The 22,800-nt window shown below is 38.8% G+C and overlaps 1 protein-coding gene across 1 annotated transcript; it reads left to right on the forward strand.

Moving 5' to 3' along the window:
* The first annotated feature begins 708 nt into the window (after positions 1 to 708).
* OMA1 (OMA1 zinc metallopeptidase) lies at positions 709 to 21,572 on the forward strand. Its single transcript, XM_071750029.1, has 9 exons — positions 709 to 825; positions 1,439 to 1,961; positions 2,375 to 2,603; positions 3,599 to 3,772; positions 3,866 to 3,973; positions 4,737 to 4,865; positions 7,727 to 7,801; positions 9,574 to 9,723; positions 17,404 to 21,572. Exons 2-9 carry the CDS (start codon positions 1,459 to 1,461, stop codon positions 17,623 to 17,625), a joined length of 1,590 nt encoding a protein of 529 aa, XP_071606130.1. The 5' UTR covers positions 709 to 825; positions 1,439 to 1,458; the 3' UTR covers positions 17,626 to 21,572.
* The last annotated feature ends 1,228 nt before the right edge of the window (positions 21,573 to 22,800 follow it).

Here is a 22,800-nt window from a genome sequence, read left to right on the forward strand (position 1 = left end):
TATCACCAGATAATGGGAAGCACTTCAACACTTCAGGTTTCCAAAACCAGCAGCAAGCAAGCAAACCCAAGAACTCTTGGAACTCTTAAGGCCTGGCTTCACAGCGAGGCCCAAGGGCACGGCAGTCAGAGCCAACCCCAGCTGTGAGGTGAAGCAGGGCAGGGCCTCCGAGCAACACTGCGGGCCAAGCCAGGGGAATAGCAAGCCAGGAGAAAGGCCGCTGGCAGCGTGGCTCTGCACCTCCTGAACGGACACCGCCACCAACGCCACCACCAATGCCCCCGCCTCCCCGGCTGACACAAAATGGCGGCCGCGCCCCTTCGGCCACACTCTCCGCTCGCGCGCCGTGGGGCGGAGCCTCCGAAAAGACCGCGAAGAGGGAGGGGCCGGAGCCGAGGCCGCCGCCGCTGCCTGAGGGAAGGGGCGTCCCGACCCTTCCCGCCCTCCGCCCCGCCATTAACGGCGGCTCCGCGTCGGCTCCGTCTGGCCCCTCCTCATCATCCTCTTCCTCCTCTTCCTCCTCCTCCTCCTCCTCCTCCTCCTCCTCCTCCTCCTCCTCCTCCTCCTCCTCCACCCGATGTGGTGAGTAGGTGAGCCCGGTGGAGGAGCTCTTTCCCTCAGCCGAGCTCAAGGACAGCGGCCAAAGCTGGTGCTGCCCTCCCACTCTGGGCGGGCGCCTCAGCGTCACACTTCCTCCTCCCCCTCACCCCCCCCCCCCGCCCCTCCTTCCCTCACGCCCGCCCGTATCACGATAGTCGTGCCAGCAGCGAGGCCTGGGGGTCCTTTGCGTGCGGGATGCCGGGTGCTGAGGGTCCGGCAGGCGAGGTCTGCACCCAAGGGTCCTCAGGGGGCTGCCAGAAAGGGAGGGCGAGGAAAAGGCGGGTGGGAGCGGCCATGGCGGTCCTGCCTCTGAGGGGAGCAGCCATGGCGGCGAGGGGTGAGGGGGGAAGCGGTGACCGCTGTTGGAACCAGCGGGTGTAAACGATCGCTGTGGGGGCCCCACGGGTGGGGGGTGCCGGGGCTTTGCCGTGACCTGAGAGGCTGCCGGCTGGGAGACATTGGGTTTCGCTATGCTGAGGCGTTTTGTTTCCAGGCCGGGTGCAGCACACACACAACCCTGCGTGTCAGCGAAGTGCTGAGGAGAGCCTGGGTTTCCTCAGGAGGTGTGAAAGGCACCTGTGGCAAGGAGCCCGGCAGGGAAAGATGATGGTGCAAACGTGTCCCTCACAAGGGATGCCTGCAGTAGTTCTGATGTGGTGGTAATAAAAGTGTCAGAAAACCAAACAAACCATCCACACGTTTTGTACTCAGTGGGTACAAGACATTTACTGTTTTACACCTGAAGACTGCAACATTTGTAACTGACTTTTTTTGTTTGTTTGTATCAGTGCTTCATGTTTGGGTGATCTCTCTCCACTATTTTTTTTCTTTGTTTCAGGGTAACCTGCCGAAGAAGTTATGACTATCTTCTGTGGTCTAAAGCTGCTGGGCAGGAACTGTTTTTTTTTTCATTTGGCTTCTTTGACCAAGCATGGGAAATGCAATAATCTCTCAAGGTCTTGTGCAGGATATTGCCAAACTCAACTCAGTTATAGACATTATAGATCCCAAAGGCTGGGTGTGAGTGGAAATACTAGAAACTGTTTCTTGACTGGAAGTTGTGACTCTGGTAGGAACTTTATTCGTACAGGACTGAGAGGTCCTCTGAATGCCCTAAATACAGAAGTATACAAGAATGCACACTGCAGCTGGGGAAGGTTCTTCTCCCAGTGTTATTGGCCATTGGGAGAGAAGATCACATGTCTCCGGACTGGTTCTGTTGGGCAACTCCCACATCATTTTTCTGCTTGGAATATTCAGATCACCAGCTCTTTTCACACATCACCATTATTACAGGCCGCACCAATTTTTTGGATTATTGTTAAGCCAGCTCAAAAATTACTCGCTATCATTCTTGGCAGGTAAAACACTACCTTATTTCCTCTCTCACTGTAAGGCCCCCATTATGCGAAGATGTGTGCATGAGTTTGTGGGGAATGGGAGGTGTATTTGTAGTGTTTTTATTTTAATACCTCTGCAGAATTTTGTAGGACTAGAGGCTGGACTGACAGTTTGCTCAACAAGAAGTTGCTGCCACTATCAGAAGTGTTAGATGTATCTTTTGCTCTTCTCATTTACGTTTGGCAGAGGGAGATGAAGCAAAACACTAAGGGGTATTCCTACTCCTGTGGGAGGGAAGGAATGGAGTAGAAGCAGTGTAACCTTCTATAAGCTCCTACATGTTATGAGATTGTGATGGAGAATACAGCAAGGTCAAACACTAACAACCCCCTTTTTAACTGTGTCCTGAGTTGACTTTGTTTGTATCTTACAGGAGCATAAGAAAGTGGTGGAAGACACTTCCTCCAAATAAACGGGAACTTCTTAAAGAAAGTGCAAGGAGAAATAAATGGAAGATACTCTTGGGTGTCAGTGTCTTAGGAGTTTTGTTTGTCGTGTTTTATTTTACTCACTTGGAGGAGACACCCATCACTGGGCGTGCTCGACTGTTGGCGTTTGGAAAAGAGCATTTTAGGGAACTGTCACAGATGGAATATGAAATGGTAAGATTTTAAAGAAAAGTTAAAAATGCTCTAAAACTGTTCATGCTTTTTTAGTGGTGAGATAATCTGGTTAATGAGATGGATAAACAAACCTTGTGGTGTCCTGGATAACTTTTGAACTTCATGCTCAGAACACTCCCATGTTACTGCCTCTTCTTGTTCCCCTCCTTTTTAAGAGTTCCCTTTTCATCAGGAAACTGCTCAGGAGCACATGACAGTTAGCACATTACATCTATGAAGCAAATATTTCTAACTGTATTGTAAAATAAAAAGAAATATAAAAACCTGGAAGAAGCAATAAAAGCACAGCTACTTTTATACAGCATAAGTATATGCCAAGATTTGTCTCATTTCTGTGCTGAGTTGAGCATTCTTCTTTAAGGTCCTCTCCTAATCTGTCACTTTGTAAGGCAATACTTCCCACCTACATTCAAATCTACTTTTTTTTTTTTTTTTTTGCATTGGATAAGATAATTTTTCTTTAGCTGATTTCTTTTAAACTGTTCACTGATTTCTGTACCTTTGAGTTCTGTCACTTTCTGTTCTAAACCCAATGATACTTGGTAAATGATATACAAATGTTACTGTATTCCTGTCTGACAGAACCTGAGGTAAGAACAGTACAAAGTACAAGGAGATATTTAAATTGTATCTTTTCTATAAATTGATCCATCTTACAAATTACAACAGAAATACACAAATAAATGATAAATTCAGTTGGAAATTTGGGAAGGTTTAGAAACGTTTGCCAGATACAGGAGGCTGTAAGACCTAGTTTATAGTAATTGTTTTTGATCTGCAGTCAGTTTTCTTCCTTTCAAGTTTATCAGTCCTTAAGTTGTGGGTCTGAAAGTCTGAACTTTGGCTTTGGCTACGTGAAGGAAAAATGTATTAAAACTTAGTTATAATTAAGCTGTGTGCAGCCACTAGCTTACCAGTCAGTGGTTTACTGTGTGTTTGTTCTGCATGGCAATCAATGAATTTTTTTTTTTCAGTGGATGGAGCAATTCAAAGGTAAAATGTTGCCAGAGACAGATGAACGCCATCGGGCTGTGGAGGTGCTTTTTGATCATTTATCTGAAAGCAACAAGGACATCCCACAAATCTCAGCCCTCAAGTGGGTTATCCATGTGGTAGATGAACCAGATGTAAATGCTTTTGTGTTGCCAGTAAGTAGAACCCAATATAAAAATCATTAGTAATATTGAAACAGCATTTTAGTTGTGACTCCTAATTAATTTTCACTCTCTTTTTGTTTACAGAATGGTCAAGTGTTTGTTTTCACTGGGTTGCTAAATGCAGTTTCTGATATTCATCAACTGTCTTTCATTTTTGGACATGAAATAGCTCATGCTGTGTTAGAACATGCAGTGAGTATTTAAAGAAATCTGTCTAAAATTCTTAAGTTTAATTCTAATTCCTTTAAGACTTTTCCTAATACTACCAACCAAAGTTTCAGTGTGACTTTTCCTAATGAATAAAAAATTGAGTTTAAGGGGAGAGTATTCTGATACAGTATATACTTACTACTCATGTAGTGCTTATATCTGTCAGAAGCCCTGTAGTAGTCAGTGTTAGTACAAAGTCTGCCACTGCTTTTTTCATAGCTGTACAGGTGGATTATGGCTCAGTATTAACAGTCATTTAGAACTGTCTGCAGATGCCCCTCCTCCTGTAGTGCAGACATAAGGAACTAGAGGCACTCAGCAACTTGGTTTGTTACTCCTAGACTCAATATATAGAGAAATGGATATACTTTAACAAATTATTCTAAAATACATGATTTATTTTTTAATTACAGTAGCACACGGTTTTAGAATGACAAACTCAAGAATGTATTTTAATATGTATTTACAGATTTTAACTAATCTGTATTTACAAATTAATGCTTTCACAGACTTAATTTTTCCATATCCTGCCATGCACGTGTGGATGCAGTTGGTGTAGATTTTAGACTGAAAGCACCTTGTATCCAAATGGATTTTTTTGTGCAAGCAGATGAGCTTGTTTGCCCTGCTCCTGTGCTTGAGTAGAAAAAAACAACTGTGCTTTTTACAGTGTTTCCAAATTCTATTATGTTCTAAAGAAACGTCAGACAGTAAGGAATGAAAATGGGACTATTTCTGTTTGCAGGCAGAGAAAGCCAGCATGGTTCACTTCTTAGATTTCCTGTCACTCATCTTTCTCACTATGATTTGGGCCATCTGTCCCCGTGATAGTTTGGCTGTTGTTGGCCAGTGGATTCAGAGCAAGCTGAAGGAGGTAAGACTGACATTCCACACTAAATAGTGTATCTGGGGAGAAAGGCAAGAGGAGAAATAATAAAAGCAAAAATTAATATTCAAGGATTCTTTTGAGTTAAATATATTTTTAGAATTCTGCATCTGCTTATGTGATACATATTTTCATTTGTCCTCTTGAAGAACTTCAGAGTTCCCTAAATGATTTAGCTGAACAGGCTTAGAGTATCTGCTTGCTAATTAAGCTAGATGATTGTCTTTTTGAAATGTTGCTCACCCTTTAGAGTTGCATATGTTGGAATGCCATGTTTTTAAATTGTTTCTAAACTAAAGAGAAGATACTGAATTCTTGAAAAGATATGAAAATTGAGACCATGCTTTTGAAGTATAAAACATGCTAAAATAAAAACTAATGAAAGAATCTTTTCAGGCAGCATATATTCCAATAAAGTTAAAATCTGAGGCTTTGTGGTACCATTTGTCTTCAGTGGTCTACTTTACTCTGCCTCTTGACAGTTACTGATGCATTTTTTTTTAAGTAGGGCTTTTTTTAAAGAAATTTTGCTTACATCATAAAACTTGAATCTGAATTTAAGTGAAAGGGTTCTTTGGTTTCTTTGACTTGATGCATTTCCTGAGATTTTCCCTAGTTCTTCACAAGCATAAAATTAAACATAACCAATCTGTTTTGGTAGCTCTTATGCTAATGGGTAGATGTGTGTCTTCTGAACATAAATTGTCTCTGAAGAGCTTGGATATTTATACAAGTAGCTATTGTACATTGATGAATGCTAGCCAGTATTTTGAAGAGCTGATTTTGGAAAAAGCAAAGTGTGAATCAATCCTGAGACTGCTCATAATTTAGACAGCAAGATTTAATTCCTGTCAGCATCTTTTCTCCTCTCTTAGGCTAAGTGTAACCAGTCCTTTGGCATCGTGGACTGGAGTTGTGCTTTAGATTGCAAACGGAATCTGGGTTTAAGTTCATACTCTTAGTGTGGTAAAGAAAAGATCTGGTCCAGAAGTGGATTGCATTAGTGTTGTGTTTATGGTTAAAAATACAGCCATATTTTTGTGGGCAGTACTGGAATAGACACAGAGGTAAACACTAATACCCTAGTGCAGATAAAACTGTATAAGGAGTAAAGGTTTAAATGCTGATCTTTTTATTACCAGCTTCTTGCTGTCAAAGATCTCTTTCTAGCTGGAACATGTGTGTTCAGACCACCAGTTTCCTAGATCTCAAACTTCTTGCAAATCTTTTTTGAGACGGGTGCTCCTCCTTCTAATTTAAAATTGTTGTAAACCTCCCAGAGAAGAAAATCACAAGTATTTGTAACTAGAACAGAAAACTGCTTGCTTGTGTAAGCTGCTGTTCACCTGGTCAGTGCTTTGGGTGGTTCCATTGTTTCCTACAATTCCATCTCCCTATCTAAGAAATGTTTACCAATTAAACAAAGAGTTTATGTGGCTAACTCAGAAATGGTGCTTCAGGAATACACGACAGACTAGCCAGGGATATAGAATGCCAGGTTGGAAGGGACCTCAAAGATCAATATCAAGGATATATCTGTCTTGTTCTAGTGACTATATGTGCTCCAGTAGACCCAGAACATTTTTTCAAGGCAACAGAAATACATAGTCAACTTCCAATAACGCCTTTATCCTCAGAGGATAATAAAAATTAAAATTATAATTGCAATGTTGCAGGTCTGTAAGGAAATGAAGAATTTAGGAAGCAACATTATCAATTCTTGCTTATAAACCAGTGTATTTGGCTTGAAGAAAAACTGTAGAGGATCAGCTTTGGCTGGACTTTATTTTTGACCTAGTAAAGAAAACTATCAGTACTACTTTAGAAAGAAGCAAAAATTACAAATATCTTTTATGTACTTAAAGGATCAGACCACTTGTTTTGGTGCTCTTCATTTCTGTTTTTTGTATTTTGTTTTGTTTTTTTTTTTCTCTCTCTCCTCTGGAACGTTTAAGGAGGATGTGTATCTTTAAACAAGATAAAAACCCAATAATACCACTTTCCCTTCACTAACCTTGCACATCCCCATTCTTTAGTTGCTGTTTCCTAATCGATCCCCAGAGCAGAATGTTGTGACATGTTCCTTATCTCTGCATGAGCAGCCTGTCTCAACAAGTCCTGCTTCCCATTTACTGGAACCTGATATACCAGGGAAGGCTGCCCAAACCTACATGAATTACACGTGCCAGGAGATCCTGAGTTCTATGACTAAATAAATAACCATTTGAAAAAACTACCACTGTCTCTTAGTGTGTAATAATACAATATCATACCTTAGAAAAAAGGGAGAGGAGCTGGACAGATTTATGTTTTCAATTTGCAACTTTTGTTGGGGAGAATTGTGACAAAAGGGAGGATTTTCTGCATCAAAGTATTTATGGTTACATTCCATATGGTGAGCAATTTACCATACCATGTGGATCATAACAGGTTTACAGACAGTTAAAAGTGTGAGAGCCACTGGAATTTTTTACAGATAGTTTAAAAAAAAAAAATCTTAGTGCCAATTTTCACATACACATGTACAAAAATCTTAATGCCAATACAAGTGAAGAAATTCTTGAAGTTGGCATTGACCCCCTGGTTGCTGCAAAATGCTGTGAGACTGGCTGATTAGAGGGCACCTGAAAATATGTATAATTTGAATTAATGTCCATTGGATACAGGATCAATGAATTACATGTAATGGAATTAAAGATTACATTAAGAAAATTAGTACTGATGACATGCAATGAGAACGTGATAGATAAACACCACTTCTTGTGAGATGGTTAGAAAAATAACTACAGTCCTCTTGATTTGTACACATTCAAAACCAGGAAGTAGAGCTTTGATGTGCTTCTTTGCAGTTCATGTTTGATAGACCTTACAGCAGAACATTGGAGGCTGAAGCTGATAAAGTGGGACTTCAGTTTGCAGCAAAGGTAACTCTGATTGATTTTATTAGCAATTTACCTGGCATTTTTCAATTTCAGCTACAAACAAAATGAGTTTCACACCTCACACCTCCACAAACTGTGTGTGAGGAAAGTTCTCAATTTTTTGAAGATATGTAGATTAAAGAAGTAATGGGAAATACATCTGTTTGCAAGGAAAGACCAAGTTATTCTGGCTATATTTTATGTAATAAAATTAAAGTTTGTGAAGTTGTGCTCTAATAACCACACAGTATTCTTCTGTTGCCCTTTAGTTTTTTCTTTTACTTAGTATCCAGCTATGTGACAAGTTCTGAGAAATGTTTTACTGCATTGTTGAGCACCTAAAATATCCTGATTTGTAATATCTAGTCATAAGAATACAAGGAAATTTAAGAACTTTATGATATTGTGATTATATTTTCTGTGATTGTTGATAATTATGAAGTGTATCAATATTGTTGTAGTATTTAAAGATTTAGTCTAAATGCAGCCATAAAAATAATGTTCCTTTGCAAGACACAAACTTGGTCAGAAACTACTCAGCATTTTTTTTTCAGGTTTTTTTTCCATTCACTTTTGTCCCTGGGCAATTTAATTCTAAATTAAAGAAACTAAATCTCGTTTCTGGTTAAGTGCAATAGAACTAGGTGAGTGTTAGATAACTATGAGAGCAGCACCATCTAGTGTTAATATTTCATAAAGAAGATTTCCTTTTCATAATTATTATTAATATTTCTTCAAGGAAGAGTTTTTAAAATTAACTGTTTCTGGGATTGAAACTGCATTTCTAGTTTAAAGTTGTCCAAGGGAATAATAATACAATCCATTAAAAAATGTAATTGTTGTGTGGGTGCTCAGTGTGCTTTGAAATACCTAAGTAGGGCCATGCCAGAAAGAAATAAACCAAGTGGTATCTCAGCACTTCTGTGTTTGTGCAGATAATCTCTTTATAAGAATAATTTTAGGAAATTAGTTTAAAGGGTAAAGCACCACTTTTGTATTTCAGGGGCAGGTGGGGTAGTTATTTTTTGCTTAACTTCTGAGTTCTGCTTAATTTTTTGGAAATTAAGATATAATTAATAAGTAATTTCATTAATTAAATAATAAAATTAGTATTGTTCTATTCTTCCCCTCTCCACTTAAATGCAAATATAAAGGAGTCTGTTGGTGATACACAAATACCATTCTAAAAGTTTGTGTTTCATGAGTTTCACTGATTAAATATAAACTTCTGTGGAAAGAAATTCTCCAGAATTGCAGTTTAATCTGTTGTGGATTACAGAGGTCACCCTTTAAGAGTGTAGTGTAATCACTTGCAGAAGAGCCTTTGCAATTGCTTTTTTGAGATATTTAAATAGGAATTATTTTCACTTCATATTTTTTATTCTCTATTTCATCCTGTAGTGTGCCTAAATCTGTGGAGATGATTTGGTTTTCTCCTGTACTGTGCATAGCAGGAGTAACTTTAATTAAGCAACTAAGGTTTTTTTAGAGAAAAAGTACATCCCAGAATCTGTTTTTCCCCTGAGTTAGACAAATCAAGTTTTTTAAGATCCGTGGAGTTACAAAGAGCTTAAAAGGGACAAATGCAGTGTCTGTCTGGATGAGGTTTTTTTAATTCCACTTAGGTATTTTAGAGCATCCTTGTCAGGTATGAGGAGGACCATCTAAACAGGCTTGAGAAATATAAAATTTATTTTATAACTCGTTATCCATTAGAACCTGTTCTGTATTACTTTGAAACTGCACTGGTCCATACATTTCCTTTCTGCTTTCAGGCTTGTGTGGACGTACGAGCCAGCAGTGTATTTTGGCAACAAATGGAATTAGCAGAAACCATGCAGGGGGTGCCCAAGTTACCAGAGTGGCTCTCCACACACCCTTCCCATGAGAACAGAGCTGAGCACTTGGACCGCCTTATCCCTGAGGTGAGCAGAGCTGAGGCTTTGTCTCTTAGGAAGGCTGCCAGAATGATTTTGCTATTGATTCATGAGCTGCTTTGGTCTTGGTTCTTTCTTTTAGCATCATGCTGTCAGGGTTTAACACTGGCCCGGCAATTAAACCGAGTACCAGACGCTCTCTATTAATCTCTCTCTCCTCCCTTATAAGAAAGGAGAGAGAATAAGGGAGAGAGACTTATGGGTTGGAAACTAAACTACACAACTTTAATGAAACAGTAATGATACATAGGAAAAATTACTAAATATATACAAATATACAAGAAAATGGATACCACATTCCTCCCCCCTTTCCCCCAATAGCTCTCACGTCATCACCGAGGCTGCAGGGCAGCCCTGGGAAAGTCCAGGCTGGACTCCTGGAGTCGGCAGCGGTTGGGAACTGGAGGCAGGAACACACAGATAAGGGCTGGCACAGATCAGGAGCACAGGCAGAGGAAGGGATGGAATCCTTCCAGGATGCTGGGTGAAGGAAGGGAGGCAGGAAAGGCAGGAAGGGCAGGCAGCCGGAAGCTGGAAATCTGGCTTTGCCCTCGTGATCCCTCAAATTTATACTGAGGATGATGTATATGGGATGGAATACTCTGTTTGGTCAATTCTGGCATCTGTCTTGTCCGTTCCTCCCCAAAGGAGGGATGCAGGTGGGACCTCTTTATGTTTTCCTCAGAGCTGAGCAGTGTCCTTGGCTCTGCACACCAGTCTCTAGCAGTAACTATAAACATCAAGTGTTCTCAGTCCTAGAAACACACACTGTCTGAGAAACTTGCTGTTAATTTCAGCAAGTGCAACTACTTACAGGAGACTTAGCTAAAAGCAAAAGTACAAGACAGAAAATCACCTTTATCCTGGCCCAAACCAGGACACATGCTTATCTTTATTCTTACAGAAATGTTCCACTGTGAAGCTTTCAACCTGAAAGATTTTATTAAGCAGGGAAAAATTAAGATAGGCAAAATGTAATTATATTCTATGTTTCTGATTAGTGTTGTATTTTTGCTTTTGAAATGCCTTGAATGGTTTAGGTGTGACAGTGTCACAGGTCTCAGCCATTCTTTTTACCTTTTTTGGCCATTTTGGAAGCCAGTTTTGAAGTTAGATCCTTAAACTGTCTTGGCTTCTCTTGTTTTGGTAGAATCTGTCAAGTAGGCAGCTGGCAAATAGAGAATGCTCCATCCTATCCTGCTTCTCTCAGAGCTGTGGGATTGAATACACCTTAAATAGCTGTGTCTCAGAAGAATGTCAGAATCCCCAGTAGAAGGTTTCTTAACAGCCCTGGTTATGATAGGTCTCTGAAGAGACTGCAGCCTGCTCTTTCCTTCGTATCTCTGTTCTCTCATGTTAGGGAACAAATTTTACCCCACTCCAAGGAACTTTAACTAATTGCTGCAATTGCTCATCAGTCTGCAGTCTTCCCTCTGTTTTTGCATTCAGATTTCCTCTCAGAGGAATGCCAAGTGGGATAGCTACTTGGAGATTCTCTTAATTTAATGTGGTAGTTTAAGAACAGAGAACTGTTCCAAGCTGAGAAATGTTAGTTTGTTTACTATTTCTTTAAATAGTGGGGTTTTTAACTACATGAAAGTAACATGGATTGGGTTTTGCCAGGATTTTCTTTTTAAAATAGTGTTAAAGCAGCTCATGACAGCACTGTTTTTCAGCAAGCTAAACTGTATTTGGAAGTTCCTTTCCTTTAAGCCAACTGGTAATTTTTTAATTAATTAATTTTTTTTTTAAACTCTGAGTCACTTGAAGTCTTTCTCAATTCCAAACTGTAAAGACAGTTGAGGATTCACTGGGATGGGAGAGAGAGTGCTAAAATGTTCAGGTGTTTGCTAATTTCAAAGGAGAAAAAAAGATTTTCAGGAATCCTTTGATGAGAATGAATGCAGTAAATGTCCTCAGTGATGGCATAAATAAAAATCAACATTAGTGGTGGGAGTTTGGAGGCTGGCTAGACTATTTTAAATTAATATATGCAAATTCTATACTTTAAAAAACCGATTATGAGACTATTTTGATGGATTTTCTAATGCATTAGAGCAACTAAATGAAAAATGATACTTGTTGCAGAGCCTCAATTTTAGTTAGATTGAACATAAAGGGTTCAGAATCCTTTATTTTCATACAGTTAATGGCTGGTTTATGAAGTGGTAATGGAATAAATTACTACCTATGATCTACCCCAGGACTGAGCAAATAACTTAAATAACTGAGCAACTGTGTAGACTTAACAGTCATGAAATTTCTGTGTTATCTCTTGTAGTTTAGCAGGTGGAGCATCCTTCATCTTTTTACAGCCACTCTCATTTCTCAGAGAGGTGGAGGTTGGAAAACTGTTTGCTTCCAAAAGATGATTGAGGAGATGTTTTCATTTGCTTTTTACCCTGGATATTCTTTGGAACAGGATGAGAAGGCAGGGGCCAAAGGCTTCCTGTTTGTAACAGAATTTTGCTACATGGGTGAGGCTGATAACACAGAAGTGGAATAAAAGATCCATTGATTCTGTGTTTCATATACAGGGTTTTCAGAACAGTACTGTGTCTAATATTAGACCACCTACTGTAGCTGGTGGAAATAGGAACAAGTTTTTGGGCTATCCAGGCCACACAGGTGTTTCTCTACAGACCTCTAAGTAAGTTCAGAGTAAGATGTAATCATATGAAGTGAGAATTGTTCTTCAGGTAATGGAATGATTATGTCTCAATGAGGTGACTTAAAAGTTTCAGGAAATGGAAATTAAAGCAGGTATATCACAGGGATTCTTTTTTTCATATGATTGAAAGACAGCAAATAAAGTTAAAGATCTTGCATTTGGTTTTCTGAACAATTTGGAAACTAAAGCCAAGCTGAGGAATTTGTAAACAAGAGAGCTATAAGGACTTACAAAGTAGAGCTGTCCTGGAACAGAAATGACATAAATTTTTAAAATTTACTATGTTTTTAAAGGATTTCCCCCTCAGATTTGGGTTGTAAACTAGGAAAACAGAATATACTGTTAAATAAGAAATGGAAATATGGAATTCCTACATGGAAAGTGGTGAGATGCTTGATGGAGGGCTATGCATTTTATTTTAAGAAAAATAAATCTTAAAATTATTCTGTTGTAGCAGAAAGGGTGCTTACCATTCTTCTGGAGAAGAAAATTGTAGAAGTGTAATGCCAGAGAGAAGCTATATGATCTTCTCATTCATCTCTGATGCTTTTATTTTTAATGTTCTCTGACTTGCTACAGTTTATCTGCATTTTTCCTGCTTTTCTATTCAAATAGAGCACTGTGCATCAGCTGAAGCCTCAGCTACACTGAGGAAAGCAGAAGGTTATCTCCTGAGCCTTAACTGTGACACAGAAATGCATCTTGACGTGACATTTGCTTTTTTGCCATCATGCTGTTGGCTCAGATTCCATTTGCAATTCCCACTAACTTCCATTTCCCACTCTTTCAAGACCTTTTCATGCCAAATCCACACTGGCTGTTTATTATTGCTGTTTGGGTATTTATTGCTTATTCCTTAGTCTTCTGCCTTTTGGATGTTGAAGATGGATTTATTCCAATTCGTTTTCAAAAGTATTTTGGTGTATTTGCCCTTTACTTATAATGTGAAGATTATTTCAAATAGTTGTAGTGGTAGAATATCTTAAGATATCTTAAGAATATCTTAATTAAGCCTCATCAATGTGAAAGCATAAAGAATAAAAAATTCTGTCCTGTGTTTCTGTTCACCCCATAAAGCTGTTAAACATTTTGTCACAACTTCTCTGTGCCAGGAGAGAGATTTGAAGTATTAGTATTAGATGTAAGTTGCTTTTTTCTCCATCAAGTAACAAATCCATCCTTCCTTTTCATTATCTCTTTACTACTACTTCACTCGTAGAACCTGTTGTCTTCCCTATGCTGGCTAATTGTAATTCATTTTGCAACTCAGCACTTCTGATTTTTTTTCCCCCCTTTATTTATTTAATTCCCTCCATGCTTGTGCTGTTTCTTAGCTTTTGTCAGCATTGCAAGGTCAGAGCATCAGTCAGCTCTGCCGAGGTAACCACAGTTAATGCACAGGAGACTATAACCCTTGGCCTGGTGTGTGGGCAAGAGAGTGATGGGACTTTGATGGTGTGAGAGCTGACAGCCTGAGAGGTAGGATGCACTCCAAAAGAACTGTTAGGGGTCGAGATGCAGCACTTAGTCTGGTAGCTGTGACAGTGATTAAGGGTTAATACTTGTTTCTCTGTTTTGTCTCTGCTGGTAGGCTATGTATGAAAGCAGTAGGATGAGGACCCCCCCCTTCTTCTTCTGCCTTCCCCACTTCCCAAGAGGGGGAGATTTGGGTTAGACAATAGGAAAAATTTCTTCCCTTTGAGGGAGGTGAGCCCCTGGCCCAGGTTGCCTCAGGAAGCTGTAGCTGCCCCCTCCCTGGAAGTGTTCAAGGCAGGTTGGATGGATTTTTGAGCAACCTGAGCTGGTGGGAGGTGTCCCTGCCCATGCAGGGGGGTTGGAACTTAAAGCTGAGCTTTAAGGCCCCTTCCAACTCAGACCATTCTAGGATTCTATGATTGCAGGACACAACTGCAATGGTATTGATAGTAAAACCAGCTTCAACATTGGTATTTACAACTAGTAGTTTTGATGTTTTGAGAACTCCTACACCAGTGAGCATGCAGTTGGTTTTTATTCTGAAAAGCAGTGCTTCTCTCCTAAGGTTAACCTGAAGAGCACTGCAGTGCTCTCAGTTCCTGGGTGAATCTACATACTCAGGTTTAACTAAGTTAGCCTGGTCTCAGTTCTGTCCATCTTCTTCACACTGTTCAGTAACAACAGTCAATGAAACATGTTCTTATTAAAATATCAATAGGCATTTGCTTCTTTTAATATGCTTTTACTTGTCTTCTTGCCCAAACTGTAAAAAACCAATTTACTTGAGCAATATTAAATTACTGGATTTGAAATTTCTAATGATTTTAGAAGTACAGTTTGAGTGACCACGTTGGGTTGTTTGATCCTCAGCCTGTTACTGGCATCTTAATGATGTTACAGAGCTTCTGGCAGAGAGCAAAACAGCAGCAGTCAACTGAGCCAGGGGAAGAATGCTTTCTAACTAGGGCTGAATATTGCATAGCAGTCACAAATGTACAGACAAAGGCTGCTTCCACTGGAATGTGTAGTCATGACTGTTCTAACAGTGAGATGACATGTCAGCATAACTTCCCATTCTCATAACTGCAGGTTTTTTAGTGGCATGTGAGTTGATGGTGTTGAAGAGATGCCTTCTGCCTCCCTGGACAGCTTCATGTCTTGCAGGAATGCAAAGGCATCCACAGGGTTAAAATGTTAACTGAAGAATTGTTCTTTACCTTTGCTGTTGTGACTTTTAATATTTTAGAGAAGTGAAACCATGGAAATAGGCTGGCACTATATAGCCATGAAAACCAGAGATATAAAATTGCTAAATTAGTTTAGGAGAGGATTACATTGCTCTTTCCAGAGGACAGCCTAAATCTTTATATTTCTGTTTGCCTTGAATAATGCTGCTTGACATTAATGCAGTCGTGCAGGAGCTTATGTTCTGGAGGAGAACAAGAGAAAACTCTTGGTTTGTCATAAATGTCACTTGAGAAATTAATTGGTCACTGAAGCAGAAGAGTGTTCAGTGGTACAGTTACATTTGGTAACTACATGGATGATCACACTGTAGAGAAACAAATCCTGAAATCCTGAAATACTTTATTCATATTTTTTAAAAACTTAGACAAGAGGAATATTTGCATACCTAACCCAGATCTGTGTATCCAGGGATATGAAATGTTACATTTCATCCAGAAACAGTTGGAGAAGCTGTTGCTACATACTTGGAATGTGTCTTTTTTCTAAAACCAGTTCTTAAATTTTAATTCTCTTTCTAACCATTCTCAGCAAGCTCTTTATTCATTCACTATAGTAAAGTTAGGAAGAAATATATTTTGGTTACTCCTTATAAAAAGAAACAAGCTAAGAATCTCTGCTCTTCTATTATGAAATATGCTGTCATGAGATGTTTCCTGTGTCTTCTGTGGAAGAATACCAAATTGTTTCAAATTATGAGTACATACATATGAATAGATGTACTGGAATATTTGACTATATTGCATTATAATATTACAGCCAAATCTAGTGTTTATAAAGTAGATAAAAATTTGTGCTCTTTTTTTAAGTGCAGCATTAGGACTGCTATGAAAACTGTTGCTTTCTTCCTCCTCTCTAATCCACCTAAAATGAAAGAATCAACCCAGGGTTTCTGCCAACACTCACTGGTACTGGTCAGGAGGCACCTGGTTACAGACAGCTCAGGACAGATGTAGCATAAAATACACATTTGAACTTATTTTCCCATGAAAGGAAAAGCTGGATGTTAATCTACCCATAGTTTTATACTGTTAATTGAGATTAAGATACAGGTAATACTACATAAAAGTGACTGTTCCACAGTGACCATTGATTCATGGTGAATATCAGGCTAGGTTTTCAGCTGGTGTTTCATTTTGCAAATCCTGAAAAAAAATTGTTCTCAGTAGAGATGCAAAACCCTTTAAAATTCTGCATGTAATGTTTTACTATAGATACATAGGATCTTACTTTCCTTGATTAGTTTTAATGGGTCTTGACCCAAGAATACTGGTGGGTCTGTGTACCACCACCTGCAAAGTACTGCATTGGACTTAGCTGTGTGGTATCCATTGCTAGGTCTAAAACAAGCTGCCTGCTTGAATTGAATAATTAAGGTATGATCAGGTTTGTTAAAACAAACACTAAATTAAGCATCTTTTAAAATAGCTGACTTTAGGCTGTTTTATATCAATTTCTTCATGGTGCCTTTGAGATTCATCCACTGTCATAGCTTTCTCAGATTGCCCACAAGACAGGATGGTCTGGGGGGAGCCTGCTTTCACTAATGGATTTTGATTCTCTGGGAAATCCTTTGACTCCTTTGTGTCTACTTTCAGGACTGAAGGAATGGCACTTACTCAATGAGCAGGAGTAACTTAAAGTTTGGTCTTTTACTTGTAATCCTTTTATCTATATAACCTTTAACATTTGGAAGCTATGTGTTCAACTGCTTGTTGGAGATGAGGTCACTTGTGTAACTGGACCTTAACTATGCTGATCAGCCATCTGGATTTCTGTGCTGAGCACTGAAATGGAGATTTTTTTCCCTCCTTCTTTGAGTCAGACATCTATGTGTAGTTACTGCAAGGACAGAACGTATCTGAAGAAGTAAATTATTCACAGCCCTTTCTTGATGCAGTCATTTTATTTGACATGTGAATGTAAATCAAAAGGTAAAAGGTACTGATGTGATAAATCTTGTCAGAAAGTCACAAAACTTCCTATTTATTTATGCTCTACTTTTTAGAGTGTCCATGTTTGAGAGACTGTGAGAAATTATTTTCATTCTTCATTTTTTCCATTGTTTTATCATTTTGCTACGTTGCTTCTCAGGAATTCTTGGTTTGTGTTGAAAAGCTGTTCATTAACAACTCTGACTCAGTGTTGCACTCACCATTATTACACTCATTTTATGCACAAGTGTTGATCTTACTGGAAAGCCAAATCACTGTCTGAAACCTTTTTTATTTTTCTTATTTAAATGAGCTTGATTTGTTTTTCCTATGTATTCACAGGCTCTTAAAATAAGAGAGAGCTGCAACTGCCCATCTCTTTCTGGACCAGATCCTCGCCTCATTTTCAAACTTGCCAGGCAAGATATCCTGAAAACACCTAAAGATCAAGAAACCCCAAATTCTACAAAACGAGAGCTCTCAAAACCAAAACCGGATTTTCCTCACACTCAGAAAGTGGAAGATATGCCAGTAACTTTTGCTGTTAAACCCACCAACTCATGATAATACTTTTCACTTTTTGTGAAACTTATGGTCCCTGAAGGTCTGTCTTATAACACAAATGTGTCTCTGAACCATAAAGAAGATGTAGCCACTCACATTCTGTTTATCTTCTTTGTGCTACCTAACTCAAAGCAAAAAGGAATCATGCCCACACAAGAAGGGCAATGTGTTGGAGCAGAAAGTTTCTTATTCATCAAGAGTTACTAAAATAAATCACTTCTCAGGGGAAAGATAATCTCATACAATCGAGTTGCACAGTGTAATTTTCAGCTTTATCAGGCTCACCTTGATCAGAGGACAGATGAGCCAGAAGTGTCCCCAAAGCAGAAGAAAAAGAACAATTTTCATCAGTTAAGTTGTGTGGTTTGTCTTGCTGTAATTTGGGTTAGATCTGCCCAGCTTCATTTGAGAAATAATGAGGAGAGCTTGCTGCCTGTTCTACATATAGAATGTTTAAAAATATTAAGCTGAGATGCAGTAATAGCCTATGGGCTAGATACACCCCCACTTAATTAGGTGGATTCACTGCTGGGATTTTTCTTCTTTCTAGGGCATTTTGGAATATGGATTGATTCAACATTTTTCCTCAAAGCAACCTGAAAGGGTTGTACAAAGTTCATTTTAAAAAGGAGGTAAATAATTTTCAAGGAAGTCTTTCTTCTGAATGAAATGGTGGATAAGAACCAGTCTGTAGCACTGGAATGCTTTGTGAACATGGCTCTTGTCTTCTTTAAATGAGCAGGGTGCCTCATCAGAGGGCAGTTTTACTGCAGTGACATTTGATTTGGATATATATATATCTATATATCCATTTGGATAGAAGTGATTGCTGATGTGGAAATATATGACACAGCAAACAAACACAACAAGCTTTCTTGACTGCACAGCTTGTGCAGCTGTACCTTATCCTACAAGGTGACTTTTCTTCAGGAAAATGGCATCTAAAGCTGAGCATCCCCCCCCTGGCCCCAATCCTTTATACCCTGGAGACCAATATGCACAATGTAGGTAAAGCTCTGCCTTTCACAGTGGACTATTCAGCAGAGCCAGCATGTTCATCTTTATTTGCAACTCTTTGAGTTATCCTTGCTCTGCAGTTGATTAAAATATTGAGAAGTCAATCTTGCAGGAAGACACAGGAAGAGGCAGCAGTGAATGAAAATAAAAAAGACAAATCCTGTTCCTTTATCTGTTAAGGTGTATTTGCTATTAGGTTTTTTTTTTTTTAATACTTGTTTTAAAACAAACAACTCTTTCACGTGTGGTAGGATTTTACATGAAGGGGACATCCAAAATATTTTACAGTGTGTTGCATTTTGAAGGGATCTTTTTATTTGTGAAGAGGGGTAGACTTTATCAGATTTCTTCATTAAAATCAGAATGGAAGCTTTAAAGAAGGAAAAAAAAACCAGCAACAATTCAGTGCTCTTAGTGAATTTAGTTGACAAAAAAGATTGTGAAACAAGTATTTCTTTTACTGACTTCAGTCAACAACCCAGGGTCCTTTGAGAAACACCATCAACTACCTAGCTTAACTCTTTACAGATGTTGATGTATCTGTGATGTTGATGATTTTAGATCTGATTAGAGAGGTCTGGATTGGCTGCATATTGCTTACAAGCTGTTTTTAAATTGCCAGTAATCCTGGCAAGAGGCAGAAGGTCCAGCCTGGCCATTATTCATCCATCTCTTTTTATTCTTAGTGACAGGAGTTTTTGTAGCAGACACTCAGTGATGTGTTGAAGCATTTGGACATTGTCACCTGAAGGTAAACAGAAAAATACACCCTTTAGATTTCCCTATGGACTTTATAGTTTATACTGCAGCACCAAGACCCCAACTCTGCTGCCTCCCTCTCACTCCTGTGTCAAAACTTGTTTTGTTATCCAGGGCTCCTGCTTGACATGAGACTTGATGTTTGTGTCTGTTAGGGCTATGGAGGACATAGAGGGATTTTTATAGCATTCAAGATGAAGTCTGAAACTACACAAGAGTCATATTTCTTCTGTCTGTTTTAAGTGGCTTAAGTATTGCAGTGGAATGCTGGAGATACAATTTTTTAAGTTCAACAAGGGACAATTATTTAATTTGTATATAACCAGTCATGTAGCCATGATCCTGGTGGTGTGCTAATAAAACATCACTCTCCTTACAAACCTCCTATATGCATACATTTATATACTTATGTGTGTGTGTGTATAAATATATATATAGTACACAAATGAACTCAAGAGTTAGACCCCTACACTAAAACACTACAGTTTTACAGTCCAAAATAGGATGAATATCCCTAATATTTTTCTCAAGTGTTTTAGGAGGGGTTTCTTCTTTCTGCTTCCCTTATCTCCAAACCTGAAAATACCTTGTGCTCCTCTGGCTCTTCAAGGGGACTTTTTCCTTGAATTCTACCTGAATCCTATACATTTCATCTGTCTATATTGTTAAAGTATTTTCTTTTTTACTACTTAAACGGGAAAATTGCAAAAATGTTGCTTCCCAAAGCTTTGAAAGCACTTTAAAAACTAAATAACATAATGATTTTAAGTCCTGTTTGCATATGTGATAATTTTTTTATATATAAGCAATATAATATTTTATTAATAATTATGATATCAAAATATATCCCTTATGAAAATACTGTGGTTGCAAGCTTCTGATGATCTGTAGAAACTTCTAGTTGTAGGTGTGTAATTTAGTATGTCCCAGGAAAAAATAGATCCAGAAGTGCTGTTGAAGGAATCCAGTACTTGAAAGGTGCATGTCAAGAGGGAGAATAGTGGCTAAAGTGACAGCAGCTGATCAGTAAAAATGCATCTGCATTTCCACTATGCTGTACTCCACAGCTTCCTGGTGAAAGTTTAAATGAGTAGTACAAATTTTACTATACTCTTAGTGGATTTACTGCAGTGGGAGCATTGAGAGATTTAATAAGCAGAGGATGTGCATACAAGGCAGTCCTGTAATAAAAATGGCTCCTTACAGCTTTTGGTTTGTCATGTTTATTTTTTTTATATATATAACTTGAAATATATATGTGCCAGGAAAGCAAAGCAAGCAGCTGCTGGAATGCTCTTTGTTCTTGAATTCTCTTTGTAGTCACTAAAAAAGAACAATCCTGCAAGCTTGATGCTTTTTTCATATATTGTGTAGGCTGCCACAGCTTTTTTTCAGTATGGTGTAGGTATCTCAATACCCCTGCTTGAAAAACTATTTCCAATAAAATAGTCTGTTGTAAGCTATTTTACTGACATCAAAATTCTCTCTGCTGAAAATCCTTGTTGTTTTTCCAGATCTTGAGAGCTTTTTGAAGGGGGAGCAGGCTGGTCAGGAAGAGTGGTTGTAGCAGAGGAAGCAGGGTAAGACTTTTCTGTCTGCAGTACACTGGTGGCTTCTTTGGGTTCCCAATCCAGATTGCAGAGAGTGGTTTAGTCACCCACAGTAAAGACTGATGTTTCTAACTAGTACTTCTAGATTACTTGAAGCACCTCATAAATGCTGGTATTTTTATAATTTTAAGTTTTTCTGTAATAGAACTTCCTAACAGTTTTATTGGAGATACCAAAGCTTAGTAATACAGTAATTTTAGCAAAACTTCAGGGAAGATCAGTGAAACACTGGGGCTGCAACTCTGCTGTTCTGAACCATTCCTTAGCTTTACTGCAGCACACTGCAAAACATCTGTGTGTCTTACAGCAAACTGGAGTGACAGGCTTTGGATGGTGGTTACATTTTCTCAGTTTGTCATCTTTTGGTGTGTATCTGCAGAGCCTGGATGTCCCTCTCTATGCACACACAGGTGACAGTGATACAGTTGTTCTTGATCTAGTTATTTCTTAACGACTTTCTCTTATGTGTAAGTTGGTTATTGTTTGTTTACTGTCCATTCTCACTCAGGAGCTGATGCCTAAATCTGTTGACATGGTGGTTATTTAATCTCCAAAAACAAAGTTTAACCTCAATTTTGTGATTCCACCTTGAAATCAGTTTGTACATTTGCTGCCACGTTGGCTGTAAGACAAAAAGTCTGCTACAATTCTTCCTTTCCTTCCCTTCCCAGCCCATCTTTTCGTTGTGTTGCAAGTGCCCCTGCTACAAGCAGCAAGGGCTGCTGAGAGGAGTCAGGATAAGCAGAATGGGCTCTTAACTAAGTCAAATAAAAGATGAAGTTGAATGTTCTGCCTGTGATAACTTTATTGCTGAGGTTGGCAGATGTGTAAAGAGAACCGACTGAGTGTCTCTGGTGTCCCTCATCTCTGCCTACACTTCCTGCAGGCATCCAGTAAATGTGCTGTTTGATCTCATGGAATTCCTGGCTTGGTTGTTCTGGTCATGCTGGTTAAATCCTGCTGGTCTTGGTGTGAGCCAGGGGTTCTTACTCTGATTTATTAATGGGTGCAGAGAATTGTTATGTCTAGCACATAAATTCATTATAACTATTAAACTAAGCTGAAATTGAACCTGTTGACCTGGAAGTGAATGGCTCCATAACATTTTATGAATCCTTTGAGATGTTTAATTCCTGCTAATTTGATATTTCAGATATGATCTTCTCTACAGATATAATGGCTTAATTAGTATACATTACATGATGTCTCTTCACAGTACAGTGTGTACACTATTTATCCACTAGAAAAGTAATTCAGTAGAGCTCAATTATAATACATTGACTAGAGCATAAAAGTTGAAAGGGATATGTGCAATATTAATTGTACTTTAAGCATAAACATTTTTCAAGCAGTCTTTTATTTGCTGATATTTATTGCCTCCTAAAAATTATGTTCCTGCACCTTTTTTTACGTCTTACTGAAATATTTCAATTCTCAATGGGATTCTGGCAGTACTGGATTAATTTAGCAAATCATAACCAGCATTTTGTGGGACAACAGTTGATGGTAACCTGATGCATAATTTAGACACATGTATAACATCTTCAGTACAGTCTTTCATATAGACACCAAGTGCAAGTTCCATTGCAGTTTCTTCACTATTTGCTGTTTGCTCTTGCCCTTTCCAGTGGCTGTTGAGGTTAACCTCAGGGGCCATAAAAGAAGAATCTTCTGGAAAAATGGTGATCATCCCTCACTGCCTAATTTCTAGAATTGCATAGAGCACTGGGTGTTGGATCTAATGTCAAATGAAATATTTCCCCCAAACTTTTAAAGGATGTTTATTCCA

This window comes from Heliangelus exortis, chromosome 8 (assembly GCF_036169615.1).
Source record: "Heliangelus exortis chromosome 8, bHelExo1.hap1, whole genome shotgun sequence".
NCBI lineage: Eukaryota > Metazoa > Chordata > Aves > Apodiformes > Trochilidae > Heliangelus > Heliangelus exortis.